Source organism: Leptopilina heterotoma, unplaced genomic scaffold (assembly GCF_015476425.1).
Source record: "Leptopilina heterotoma isolate Lh14 unplaced genomic scaffold, ASM1547642v1 Lhet_26, whole genome shotgun sequence".
NCBI classification, from domain to species: Eukaryota; Metazoa; Arthropoda; class Insecta; order Hymenoptera; family Figitidae; genus Leptopilina; species Leptopilina heterotoma.
In genome coordinates this window covers 1,189,098-1,204,041 of record NW_025110969.1, presented here as the reverse complement: position 1 = coordinate 1,204,041, position 14,944 = coordinate 1,189,098, and the positions used below count along the sequence as shown (strand labels likewise).

At 20.1% G+C, this 14,944-nt stretch overlaps 1 protein-coding gene across 1 annotated transcript; it reads right to left on the bottom strand.

The window, feature by feature from the left end:
• Positions 1–7,872: 7,872 nt before the first annotated feature.
• LOC122503371 (vacuolar protein sorting-associated protein 29) lies at positions 7,873–14,887 on the bottom strand. The gene is made up of 4 exons (XM_043613878.1): positions 14,727–14,887; positions 14,310–14,501; positions 10,905–11,140; positions 7,873–8,068 (listed from the first exon to the last, which is right to left on the bottom strand). The coding sequence occupies exons 1-4, from the start codon at positions 14,727–14,729 to the stop codon at positions 7,951–7,953; spliced, it is 549 nt and encodes a 182-aa protein (XP_043469813.1). The 5' UTR covers positions 14,730–14,887; the 3' UTR covers positions 7,873–7,950.
• Positions 14,888–14,944: the final 57 nt, after the last annotated feature.

Genomic DNA, 14,944 nt, shown 5'->3' with positions numbered 1-14,944 from the left:
TTTGCAAAAGTATTAAAAATTTTAAATAGAAAACTATTTTTTCTTAGAAATCGTTGAATATAAACGTGAAATTCACTGAAATTCACCAACTTTGAAAAATAGTAAATTGTATCAAATTTTCAAATGCGTTCTTCAATTATTATTATCGAATTATTATTTTTAAAAATATTAAAAGAATTTTAATTTCTATTTTGTTAGGCAATTTTTTTGGTTCCAATTAATTCAAAAATTAATATTAAAATCTTTATAAATAATAAAATTCTTCATCCAAAATTCAATTATTTTCAAAAAATTTTTGAAAATTCTTGACAAAATTTCAATTATTTTCAAAAATTTTCTTCATTTCAATTATTTTTTATATCTACTATTTTAATAAAAATTTAACAGGAATTCAATTACTTAACAATTTCTTTTACAAATTTCTTCGCATCAATTCAATTATTTTAAATTTTTTAATGAAGTTTCTCGAAAGAATTCAAATATATAAAGAAAATTGAAAAAAATAGTCTGAGAAATTCAATTATGTATTTCGAAAAATTTAAATATAATTCTTTTAATAATTCTATTATTTGAAAAAATGTTGACAAAATTCTTTACAAAATTTAGTTCATTAAATTGCAATTTTAATAATATTTTCCTATACAATTCAATTATTGTTTTCAATACATTTTTTCTTAAGAATTCAATTATTTTCACAAATAATACATTTTTTATGGGAATTCAATTATTTAAAGGAATTTGAATAAAATTCTTCGCTTGAAATTAATTATTTTCTTTCTTGAGAATTCAATTATTTTTAAAAATTTTGATAAAATACTTTATAAATTTGAAAAATTATAATAAAATCGGTCATAGAATACAATTATTTTCGTGAAATACAACAATTTTCTACAAATACAATTATTGTCAAAAATGTTTGTAAAACTTTTCGAAACAATTCAATTATTTTCGTAAAAAATAAAATTCTTCTAAGCAATTCAATTATTTAAGAAATTTTTAATAAAATTCTTCCCAAGAATTCAATTTCTTTGAAAAATAAACATTTCTACAGGAATTCAATTATATGAAAAAATTTTTTTTTAACTCTTTGTCAGATTTTAATTATTTTCAATTTTTTAATGAAATTTAATTATTTTTAAAAAGTTTTTAAACATTCTGAAATATTCAATTATTTAAAAAAATTTGAATAAAATTCTTCAAAAGAAATTAATTATTTTCATAAATAATAATATTTTTCTCTGGAATTCAATTATTTTTACAAATAAAATTCTTCACAGGAATTCAATTCATTAAAAAGATTTTTAATAAAATTCGTTGCAAGAATTTAATTATTTTTCATAAATAACAAAACTTATCGCAGAATTCTAATTATTTTTATAAAATTTTAAATAAAATGATAGAAAATTGCATTTATTCTTACAATTTTTTTTTTAATTCGACGAAAGAATTCAATTGTTATTAAAAATTTTGATAAAATTCTTCATAAAAATTCAATTTTAAAAAACATGCAATTACTGAAAAAATATTTATTTTATTATAAAAAGAGTTAAAAATCAATATTGTAGATACCAGTTTCTTTAATCAAATGACAAATTGAAATTATTTTTTGATGGATCAAAAAAATTATTTTTTTTAAATTTGAGTAAAATTTTTAAATTATTGAATATTGAAAAGTAAAATATGGAAAATTCAAGGACAAAAGTTCGAAATCCAGGACATTTTAGAACATTTTTTCAAATTCCAGGACATTTCCAGGAATTCCAGGACTTCAAGGACGAGTAAACACCCTGATTATAAGATTCCTTGACATTTCCAGGTTTTTCAGGTTTCCAGTTTGAATTCCTCTCAAAAAATTACCTTACAAATAATTTTTGTGGAACTTTTATTTAAAACTGTCGGTGTATCCTCCCTTTAATTTGGTGAAACTTCTGAAATTATTTGAAATTAATTATTACTGTGAAAATTGCTTACCTGTTATTAAAAATATCCTGAATATACTCGAAATTTAAAAAAAATGTCAATATTTGTCGTTCTTTGTAAATACCAAGTCATCCAAGTTTCCTGTCTTCGTTTTGGTGATTGTAACAATTCGTCGTCATTTCCGTATTTTTTATTCTTTAACGTCTCCGATTTTCCGTCAAGAAAACTGTAATTCCTGTAATTCTAAAAAATTATAACCCCTCTCTGATCGCCTTGAACGTCTAACTAATTAAAAATTATTCGTTAAAAAAGCGTTATTTGTTGAAATTCTATAATAAATTTTACGAAACATTTGTATACGATTTTTTGGCAAATATTTCGTAAAGTTTATTTTATGGTTTATTGTCAAGTTCAGTATTACAATAATTTTTTATTAATATTATTATTATTATTATTTTTACTACCTATTATTATTATTTAGTATTATTATTTTATATAATAAACTTTACGAAATATTTGACAAAAAATCGTATATAAGATCAACGTAAAATACGCGTTAATTCTTTTTTGTTTTGTTTAGGCGAACCAGTTTGCTTCCATCTTAAACCTCTTACCAAATTTGAACTAAATTTGTAATTCTAATTCTTCGTGCGTAGAACAGAAAACAATAATCCAGAATTAATTTTCTATTTAAAAGTTTGTAAACATAAACCTCATCTTAAAAAAAATACCAGAACACCTTGATTAGAGGTGTTGAATACTGATTATAATGTTGAACGTCTGTTTTGTTGACTATATTCTGTAATTTGCTTTAGAAAGTCAATTGCCATTTGTTTATTAGAATTTCAAATTCTATTTATTCAACAGACTATGCAGTATATTTAAATATAAATACCTACAAGTCGATATAAATACAAAGTCTCTTTCATTATATTCGAAATAAAAATTAATCTCATCTCTTCGCAATGAGAAGAGGTCAAAAATATGACGTTGCGCGGCAATAATTTTGTAACTGTATAAATGAAGCTGTACAAGAAGGAGAGATAATAGTTCTTATCAAGCGCGTAGGTGATTTGCGTGAATAGATAAAAAAAATACAGATATGCGGAAACTATAATTATACATTAATGTTAGATGTAAACAGTCGGACAAAATGCACGTCTACCAGTCACTTTAACCAGGTCATATTATGACTGTACGTGACCAACAGCATGGCTGGAAAATCGCAAGCGTGGAAACTCGTAAACAAAATACCAAGGATCGATATGCCTACAGCGAAAACTTGAAATGCAAATTCTATAAAGAATAAAAACTTAAAAAGGACGATGTCCTCGAGATCGATTATTTCATTTTCATGGGCTTTTGCGATATTATCTCCCATCGTGATACGAGTGAAAGGGAAACAAGAATCACGTTTATTTTCATTCCTATCGCGATGAAGTAACAGGAAAGAGACTTTAAAAATCTCATTATAAATTGTAATCCTCTTTTGTCTTCAATTTTATTCAACTTTTTTCTCACTTTGGCAAAAATTTGTTATTCTTTCCAAATTATTTTAGTTCCTCGACATTTTAGTCTAAATAAATATAATTATTAAAATAAATTATAATTATTATAATAATTATTATAATTATATAATAATTATTATAATTATATAATAATTATAATAATTATTATAATAAATAAAATTAATTATTAAAAAAATTAATTTAATTATTATTATATTTAATTTTAATTTTTCTACCTAAAATTTACTATTTTTCGTATATTACAATTTTTACGTAAAATAACGACTTTTTCCTTAAGTCTTACGATAAAAAAAGTTACTTACAAATAGATAAGAAAAAATAATAATTTATATTATAACATAAAGAGAAAAATAATTTTTTTTAAATATTTATTCAGGCCCCGGATCGACTTTAAAACGCAAAAAAGTCTCTTTGTTCAATTAAAAAATTAAAAATACAAAAAAAAAATCGAAAAAGTATTTTATTTAATTCAAAAATTTGTCACAAAAATTTCATTTTGTATTTCCCTGAATTTCCCTTCTCGCACTGATTTCTAAATTCAATTATTCAAAAATTGAATAATTTTGTTAAATAAATATATTTAAATACAATATTTTTTTCCATAATAAAATTTTTTAAATTTCGATTTAAAACTTTCTAAAATAAGAAATTTATATTTACTAATTTCAAAAAATTACAATTAATTACAACCTTTCCAAAATTCAATTACTTTTTACAATTTTCAACTAAACTTCATCTCAAAATCAATTATTTTTTTTAATTTTCTGAAAGTTCTTCAAAAATTCAATTATTTAAATTTCAAACACAAAAATTCAATTTTTTGCAATAATTGCAACCGTAACTTTCTTTCAAAAGTTATTAAGGTATAATATTTTAAAAAAAAAATTATAATAAAGAAATTTTTAAAATTAATTTTAAAATTATTTTTAAATAATTTTTAAAAGGCAATAGTTTTTCTATTACATAAAATTGAAAGATTCCCAAACAATTGAAGGTAAAATCTTTTTAAAATAATTAAAAATAATTTAAATAAAAAATTTCTTAAATAATAATTGATGTCAATATCTTCTTTTAGTAAAAAAATGGAATTCTTGAAAAATATTGAAAAAACAATCAAATTTTTGAAGAATTTTAATTATATTATAAACATGAGAATAATTTTTCCGAAATTTTAATAATATAAAAAAGTAAATTTTTGAAAAATTTCAATTTACATTGTTCGCAGATAATTGAATCTTAAACAATTATGATAAAAAACAATTCTAGGAATTATATTTTAAAAAATATTGTGAAAATAATGGAATTTATTAAAAGAATTTTTGTATAATTGAACAAAAAGTCATTAATTTTTGGAATAATTTCAATTAAAAAATTTTAAATGATTGTTTTCTTCAAGATATTAAAAAAAATTCAAAAAAATTTTAATGATATTTTTTGTATGTAGTTGAATTTTCGAAATGCCAAAATTCGTAAAAAAAATTAAACAATTATATTGAAAATAAAATTGAACTCTAAAAAATTAGAATGGAATAATTCTATAAGAATTATTTTTTTAAAAAATATTTTAACAATTTTAAGAAAACATTCTCATTAAAATTTTTGAGAATTCAATTATTTTCAAAATTTGCAATTTAAATTCTTCAAAAAGTTGATTTTCAAAAATTGTAATAAAATCCTTAAAAAAATCAATTATTTTCATTTAAATTTTACAAAATTTAAATTATTCAAAAAATAATTGAATCTTAAAAAAAGAAAATAGTTCTAAGAACTAGTTTTTTAAAAATATTGTAATGTAGTTTTTAAAAAGTAATTGAATTTCTTAAAAGAATTTATTTGTAACTTAAGAAAAAACTAATTAATTTTTCGAAGAATTTTAATTAAAAATTTTGAACATGATTGTTTTATTTAAAAATTTAAATTATAATATTTAAGTTTTAAATAAAAATCATTCTAAAAATTTTAATTTCATTATTTTTTGTACCGATTTATTTGAATTTTCGCAAATATGTAGGGGAGAGTCTCCAGTTGTGAGACGGGTTTCATTTTTGACCCGTAAATTGTAAACGGGTAAACGAAATTGTTAATAAAATACACCGTTCGAAAGGTAACAGAAATACGCAACTTTTATTAAAAGAAAGTATAGTGTTTCGATGAACTCAAAAAATTTTACGATACATTTTCCGAGCACATCGCTTTTTTCAAAAAAAAAAAATGTCTCCAGTTGTGAGACACTCATTAAAAATTGCTAAAATTTAATAAGTTTGACATAAAACGTTATGTTTAGTAGAAATAATTAAATATATTAATAATATATATTATTATATACTAAATAATAATATTTATTCGCCAAAATGTGACTATCAAATAAACACAATTTATGAGCTTGAACAAGAGCATTAAAATTGATTTCTTCTGAATCAATTGACTTTTTTCCACTTGACATGCCCAAAAATACTAGAAAAAAAATCAAAACAACATTTAAATAGTATGCCTGCAAAGTCGTATTTTTTATGCTGCCCAGATGGGTGTTGACACCGTCTCACAACTGGTGATATGCTGTGTCTCACACCCAGAAATTGGCGCTATTTTGAAAAAGGAAAATTAAATTATTTTCAACCGTAGATTGGAACAATGCAATATTGCATCACAAAATATAAGGAAAACACTAAAAGAAAATGCATTACATTTACCTTTTCCAATTAATTAACTTGGAAAAAAAGTACTTTGTATTTATTGAAAAAACGCTTTTTAGTCGATTATCACACACAGTGTTGGTATTTAACAAAAACAGTTTATATATCCGCTTCGGCGTACACGAAAAAGTTGGCTCATATAAAAAGAAATGTTTTTATATAAACCAATCGGCTTTTTAATATTGCATGTTAAAAAAAATTGACTGTCTCACAACTGGAGGTGTCTCACAACTGGAGACTCTCCCCTAATTGAAAATATAGTAGACAATTGAATTTTAAAAAATTAGAATGAAAAAATTCTGTGAATTATTTTTCTCAAAAATATTCTAATTATAATTTTTAGAAGCTAATTTTTATTAATTTTCATTTTTAAATTTAAACTTGAAGATTTTTTATTACAATTTTTCAGAATTCAATTATTTTCAAAATTTGCAATTAAAATTCTTCAAAAGTTGATTTTCAAAAATTTTAATAAGTAAATTACTTGAAAAAAATCAATTATTTTCAACTAAATTTTACAAAATTTCAATTATTCAAAAAATAATTGAATCTTACAAAGATATATATATTTTTTTAAGATTCAATTATTTTTTGAATAATTGAAATTTTATAAAATTTAATTGTAAATAATTGATTTTTTCAAAGGATTTTATTACAAATTTTGAAAATCAACTTTTTGAAGAATTTTAATTAAAAATATTGAAAATAATTGTTTTCTCCAAAATATTGAAAATAGTTCTAAAAAATTTCAAAATTATTTTTTGTATGTATTTGAATTTTCAAAAATTTATTTATTTAATTGAAAATATTGAAAATCATTGAATTTTAAAAGATTAGAATAAAAATATTACAATTTTTCAGAATTCAATTATTTTCAAAATTTGCAATTAAAAATCTTCAAAACTTTTGATTCTGAAAAATTGTAATAAAAAACTTGAAAATATCAATTATTTCGAATTAAATTTTACAACATTTCAATTATTAATAATATTTTTATTGCACATTTCGAAAACTTAATTAGAAAAATGATTCGAAAATAATTTTCGAAAGATTTGTCTGTAGTTATTTTTCACATCATAAAAATCGAAACAATTGCATTTTATACGAAATATATGATATTTTGTTGCAATATTTGGAAGAAAAGTTGAAAAAGTCGTAATTTTTGAAAATAAATCGAAAAAAGTAAAAAAAATCATAATTTACGAGGCCTGTTTATTCCTCATAGTTCATTTCTTTCGACTATAAAACAAGAATATTAATTTTAATAAAAAAAAAATAAAATTTATTTTGTTATCAACACTTTGAAAAATTGAAGTGTTTCTTCTAAAAATAGGAAAAACAATTTTTTTTCTGCACGCACCACAAGACAAAAAACAGATAAATTACATAACGTTTTATTTATTATCTTATCAATATTTATAATTTACGTTTGTTTACTAAATTTTATAGTATATCCATTCTTTAAGATAAAATAATTATTAAAGTTAAAAATCAATATAAATGATAAAATCTCATAATACCAATAATAATATATCTAAAAACTGAGATTATTCGATAAATAAATGTCCCTCTCAGATAGTTATTTTTTTTTACACCGACATATTTACATTATAGAAGCCGTAAGCCTCTCATTATGCGTCTTATAACGCAATTGTATAAATATTTGCGAAAATTTGTAAAAATCAATTCATATGCTAAAAAATTGCGAGAAAAAAAAATATACAATAAAGCAATATTCATTTATGTATATTAAAGAATTGAGAAAAAAAATTGCAGCAAAAAAAATATCACTTTTTTCCAATCTAAACTTAGCTCTTTTTGTATTCTATCCGTTCAACTTTAACTTCGTCACCAACCAATTGATAAACGTATGTAACGACTGTGGAACTCTGGATATCCATTAGAACGAATGATGGAATTACTGAGCTATAGAAAAAAATATTTTTCTTCAATTATTACTGTAAAAAACTACTTATCACCTGCTATAGTCTCTGTCGAAAAAAAATTCAAGAGAAATTTTGAAGATTTTATGACTTACGTACTAATTTGTTTCGCCAAACAAAGGAAACTTTTAATACAAATGAATTTCAATTGTATTTTAAACCAAAAATTTCACTTAATGAAACTTAACTTTTTTGCAATTATTTTTTTTTTATCTATTTTTAACGTAAAGTAAAAATAAATACAATTTTATTTCTTTGTTTACAAAAGTCTATAAAATTTTTTTTTAAATGATATAAACTTCGTGATCAATGAATTTTTAACTCTCATCGAAATTCATATTGTTGGCGAATATCTATTTCTGTTCGCTTTTTTACTATTTCTGCCATTTTTTTAAGATACAAAATTATTCTATTAATTTAAAAAAATTAAAATTAAAATTAATTTTTATAAAGTGTTTTTCTATCGTTTTAAAAAATTTTTTTAAAAAATTAAAATATTTAAAAATCCAAACGATTTATTATTCAGAACCATGGCAAAAGTATTTTTAAACATCGGCGATAAATAATGATAAACATTGTTAAAGAAGTGGAATTTTAAATTAAAAATTTAAAAGAAAAAAATTAACTGTTATTTTTATTTTGTTTTTAGAAATTGAAATGTTTAAAAAGAAAATTAAAATTTCCGACAATGCAGAACCAAATAATTTTAAGCCATATAATGAATTAAAATTATGAAAAAAGTCTTAAAAATTTTTACTTTAATACTTTTTACAAGATTTTGAACTATTAATTTGTAAAATTTAAAACTTCAACTTTTTCAAAAATTGTAATTTCTTGAAAAAACAAATTCTAAAAATTTGAAAAATTAGTTTTTAATATTACAAATTTGTTCAAAAATCGTATTTTCTTGAAAAGCAATTCTAAACATTTGAAATATTAATTGCTTTTAATTTTAACTAATGAAATTTTTTCCAAAGAGAGTATAACAATATTTTATTATTTGAACAGTTTTTTTAAAAATCACATTTTCTTGAAAAACAATTTTGAAAAATTAGTTGTTTATAATTTTTCCTAATGAAATAATTTCCGAAAAATGCAACAAAATTAAAACCTTTGTTTCAAAAATTGCAATATTTATGGAAAAACAATTCTAAACAAATTCAATTACAACCGATACTCGTAAATAAATAAGTAAAAAAAACTTTGAAAAATTAGTTAATTTTATTTTAATAATACTGAGTCACCTAATAAAAATTAATTTAGCTTTCAAAATGTTTAATTTACATTTTCGATTCTTCTTACAGTCAGTAATTTTTAAAAACATTTATATTTAAATAATATTTCCTTCATTTAATGATCCTAAGGTTCTGAACGTTCAAATGATCGAAATTGATTCATTGAAATTGAGTTTTTATTACAATTATTATTTTGCCCCTCATTGTCAAGAAAATTAATTATAAAGTTTCTACATGTAAAATTTAAGTCTTCAATTTTTATTGCAATTAGTAATTTATGAAAATGTTTTTAATAAAAAATATTTCGTTCACTTGAATGTTTAGAACTTGTGGTTCGTTTCATTTAAACGTTCAGAAATATTCGAATAATTATTTAAATAGATTTATTTTTAAATATATTTACTATGTTTCCTCTTTAGAGAAATTATTTTTATTAATTTTTATCTAATTTTTACTTTAATTAAAAATTGTATTACTGTATTTTAGTAAAAATTGTTCGACCTTAAAGCGTAGCCCTGACATGGAAGCCTTTCATGGGTCATTTGAGTTTTCTAACCTTGTTGCAGATTTTAAACTGCAATTACACTTTAATTATTTAATAAATTATTTAACACTATAATTATTTAATTAACACAATTAAACTTTAATGAATAAAAATACAGTATTCTAGTTAAAAGAAAATTAATAATTGGAGCATATTTTTAAAGGAACAGACTTTTACTAGTAAGAAATTAAATTTATTCAAATTTAAATAAAATTAAAAATTGGAGCTAATAAACTAATAAAATATATTTTTGATAATTTTAGAAATTTTATTTTCTAAAGAAAAATATGAAAATAAATTTTTAAAACGAAATCATGAAAAATGTATTGAAAAACAAAGAAAATTGGCGACGGGAAGCGATTAAAATTGTTGATGAAAGAAAACATTTTAAACGAAGCACGAGCAGTAAAATTTAAAGCAATGAACATTTTTCAGTGTAATTATTTTGCATTCTGCGAGAGGTATTTCATTAGAAAAAATTAAAAATAACTCATTTTTCAAATTTTTTTTCCATATGATTACGGGTATTGATTGCAAATTAAATTTTAGAGTTGTTTTTCAAATAATTGCAATTTTTTGAAAAATTGTTTAACTTTTAATTATAAAATTTTGTTTTTCATTCTTCGGAAAATATTTCATTAGAAAATTGTTAAAAAAATTGCGACTAAGTACTACTTTTATTAGTTTTATAGATAAAACATCCACATTTTAAAAATTTATTAATTCGTTTTAAGTCGAGAATACACTTTCAAATCTATTTTTAATTTTTTATTAAAAATTGGATTAATTTTCAAAAGAAAAAAAGATTTTAGCTAAAAAATTTTATTGTTTTATTAATTACGATTAAAATGCAAAAACAACGAAACTTCCACTCAAGAGAGCAACAAATTTATTCTTTATACTCAATGAAAAATTTAAAACTTAAAAAATTTTAGTTTTAAATATAAATTTCTAAATTTAATTGATATTTTTGCTTTCCAGGAAGACTGAGACTATTTCAGGTAAACAGCTTTGAAACTGATAAAAGAGGAAAAACTTACGTATCAAGTGGATTGTAAGCTCCAGTCGCTGAGCCAGGATTAATGTAAAATTTATTTTCATGCTCATAGGCTTCGAATTTATGTGTATGGCCAGATATCAAGATATCAACATCTAATTGCCTCTGAATTAAGGCCAGAGATTCTGGATCTCCCCATGGTACTACTTGATGGCCATGTGACAATCCAATTCTGAATTGTCCAACAGTCACTACTTTTTGCTCAGGATAATTTAAATTCTATCAAAAGGAAGAAATTTTTAATTTCTAAATCTTAACGTACTTATTTTGAAATTACTTTTATAAGAACTATTTACATTTACTTATTTATTGTTTATTTTTGTATTTTACTATTTTTTACAATTTTTAATTATTTTTTATATTTATTATTTTATTATTTATTTTACTATTTAAATTAAGGTTTTTAGAGAAAGCAGTGGAAAAAACTCATAAGTGTTTTCTTTGATTTTTTAATATTTTCTCTAAATTAAAGTTTTGAGTTTTTAATACAAAACCTTCATTTTTTCTATTTCTATATTTTTCTGAAATTAGTTAATTTTTTTAATTTTATATATTTAATTAATTATCAAAACTAATGGATTTACAGAAGAATTTTAGTTAAAAACACTAAACAAATTGAATTTTAGAGTTTTTACAAATGAATGCAGAATTACAATAACATTTTCAAAAGTAATACCTAATTACTTCTTCGCAGAAAAACAATTATGTTTAAAATTTTTTTTTTAAATTCTCTTAAAAATTTTAATTTAGGTTATAAATAATAAAATTCCTCTTCGACATTCAATTATTTTCAAATATTTTAATAAAATTTTTCGCAAAATTTCAATTATTTTCAAAAATTTTAATAAAATTTTTGGCAATATTTCAATTCTTTTCAAAAATATTTTATAATTTAATTATTTTCAATATCTACTGTCTTTCAATAAAATTTTTTAAATGAATTCAATTATTAAAAAAAAATTGAATTAAATTGAATTTACAAATTTTTTATAAATTTCTTCGCAATAATTCAATTATTTTCATAAATAATAAAATTCTTTTAAGGTCATGTTATTCAGTGGTCACGTGTTCCCATAGTAAACTATATGGAGCACGTGACCACTGAATAACATGACCTTAAGGCATTCAATTACTTTCATAAATGATAAAATTCTTCACAAGAATTCAATTATTTTTTATACAATTTTAATAAACTTTCTGCAAAAGGTTCAAGTATTTGCAAAAATGTTAATAAAATTTTTTGAAAGAATAAAAGTTTACTTAAAAAATTCAATAATTTATTTAAAGAATTCAATTATTTTCAGTACAATTTTCAAAAATTGTAAAAAATTCACTTATTTTCAAAAATTGTAAAAAATTCTGGGAAGAACTCAATTATTTTCAAAAAATTTTAATAAAATTTTTAATGACAATTAGTGACAAACACGTTTTTTTTAAATATGAAAAAAATTCTTCCTAAAATTCAATTACTTTCAAAATTTCTAAACAAAATTATTAGAAAAATTCATTATTTTCAAAATACTCAAAGAAATTTTTCAAATAAATGTAATTATTTATGAAACCTCTAATAAAATTCAATAATAAAAAATAAATTCCTTGTATTCAATTCAAGCAATATTTTTTATTCCAATGATTAAATAAATACATCTAAGAAATTCAATTTTTTTCAATATTTTAATAAAATTTTGAGAAGAATTTAATTATTTTTTAAAAAATTTAATAAAATTCAAGTATTTTAATGAAATAAATATTTAATTTAATATTTAATTGCAATTATTAATAAATTATTAAGAAGCCATTTTATTTTAAAAACGTGAAAGAAATTCGTAATAAAATTCAGTTACTTTAATCTTTTAATTAAAATTATTTAAAAAGAACTCCATTAATTTAAAAAAAAAATTCAAAGCAGGTCTTTAAAACAATTCTATTATGTACTTTCATAAATAATAAATTTTTTTGCGGAAATTTAGTTATTTTAAAAATTTTTAATAAAATTTTTTGTAAGAATAAAAATTAACTTACAAAATTTTGATAAAATGTTCTATAAGAATTCAATTATTTTTAGTACAATTTTTATAAACTTTCTCTAAAGTATTCACTTATTTTCAAAAATTGTAAAAAATTCTGAGAATTCAATTATTTTCAAAAAATTTTAATAAAATACAATAATAAAATTTTTAATAACAATTAGTAACAAACACGTTTTTTGAAAAAAATATGAAAGAAATTTTCCGTAAAATTCAATTACCTTGAAAATTTCCAAATAAAATTATTATATAAAAAATTTATTATTTACAAAATACTTAAATAAATTCTTTGAATAAATTTAATTATTCATAAAACCTCTAATAAAATTTAATAATAAAATTATTAATTACGATTATGTTAATTTTTTTATACATTCGTTTCAGTCAATATTTTATATTCAAAAAATTAAATAATGCATCTAAGAAATTCAATTACTTTCAATATTTTAATAAAATTTTGGGAAGAATTTAATTATTTTTCAAACATTTTAAATATTTTTAATAAAATTAAAGTATCAAATATTTAATTGCAATTATTAACAAATTATTAACAAGCATTATTATTTTAAAAACTTGAAAGAAATTCTTCATAAAATTTAGTTAATTTAATTTTCAATTAAAATTATTGAAAAAACTCCATTATTTTCATGAATAATAAAATTTTTCGCGTGAATTCAATTATTTTCTATACAATTTTAATAAAATTTCTCGAAAGAATTCAATTCTTAAAAATTTTAATACAATTCTTCGAAAGAATTCAATTATTCTTAAAAATTTTAATAAAATACTTCTAAAGAATTGAATTATATTAAAAAATTTTGATAAATTTGATAAATAAATAATTAAATTCTAGAATTTAATAATTTTTCAATGCATTATTTTTAAAATTCAAAGCATTTAAAAAGAAAAAATTACTACAAGAAGTTAATATAGAAGACAAATTAATATCAAGAATTATTTTTTGTTTAATTAATTTAATTAATTATTTTTCAAAAATTCTTGTTATTTGATAATTAAAATTATTTAATTCAGAATTAACGATTGAAGAAAAAAATAAATTCTTTTCACGCGGAAAATAATAATTTTTTGCAAATTTTTTATGTTGATTGATCAAGAAATTGTAAAATTTTGTTATTTGTTAATTAAAATTATTTAATTCACAATTAACGATTGAAGAAAAAAATCATTTCTTTTCAAGCGGAAAACGATAATTTTTTACAAATTGTTTTAATATCGATTAAAGAAAAGTAAATGTAAAATTATTTTCATCGAACAATTATAAAAATTCGCTTGGAAAAATAAATAGAAATTGAGAACAAAGTACAAAATATTTAAAAATACGTTTTTTTTTAATTGTTTACCTCATCAAATTCACCTCTCACAACATGAACATCACTGGCCAATGTTTTTAAATAATCGTAAGATTCCTTTGTACATAAATTTCCAGTACATAAAATGTGCTGTATTCTTCCAGGAACGAGAAGTTTTTTAAATTTACTCGGTAAACTACTACATCTATGTGGAATATGTAAATCACCCAAAACTAGTACCAACTGCAATTAAATCAAAATTATTCAAAACTGTTATAAAATTCATAATAATCATTAATAATAGTTATAACAATATTTAATTTATATTGTAAATTACAATTTCAATACAGATATAGACAAAAACAGCTTTTGAAAATAAAATACAATAAAATTTGAGGTTAGATTTTAAAAGGCTTCACCACAAAAATTTATAAAAGTCTCTGTAAAAAATTTCGACAATTCACCTACCATATTTGACTAATAAAACACAACTTTAGTAACAAGAATAAAAAGTAACTATTTAAAATAATGAGTATTTTCAGTTTTAAAATGTTATAAAGACCCAAGAAAACAGCAGTAAAAATGTCAAAACTCAAACAGGAAGTGGGAGTGACAGGTGAGTGACCTAACCTTAAATGATTATTTTTTTGTCCGGAAAGTATTTCAGCCAATCAAAAATGAGTAAA

Bases quoted from the DNA above. Each gene is read 5' to 3' on its own strand.
- LOC122503371 (XM_043613878.1), bottom strand. The intron at 11,141-14,309 runs GTAAACAATTAA...TCCTTTTGATAG, and splicing joins TGAGAGGTGAATTTGATGAG to AATTTAAATTATCCTGAGCA. The intron at 8,069-10,904 runs GTAAGTTTTTCC...TTTTTTCTATAG, and splicing joins GCTTACAATCCACTTGATAC to CTCAGTAATTCCATCATTCG.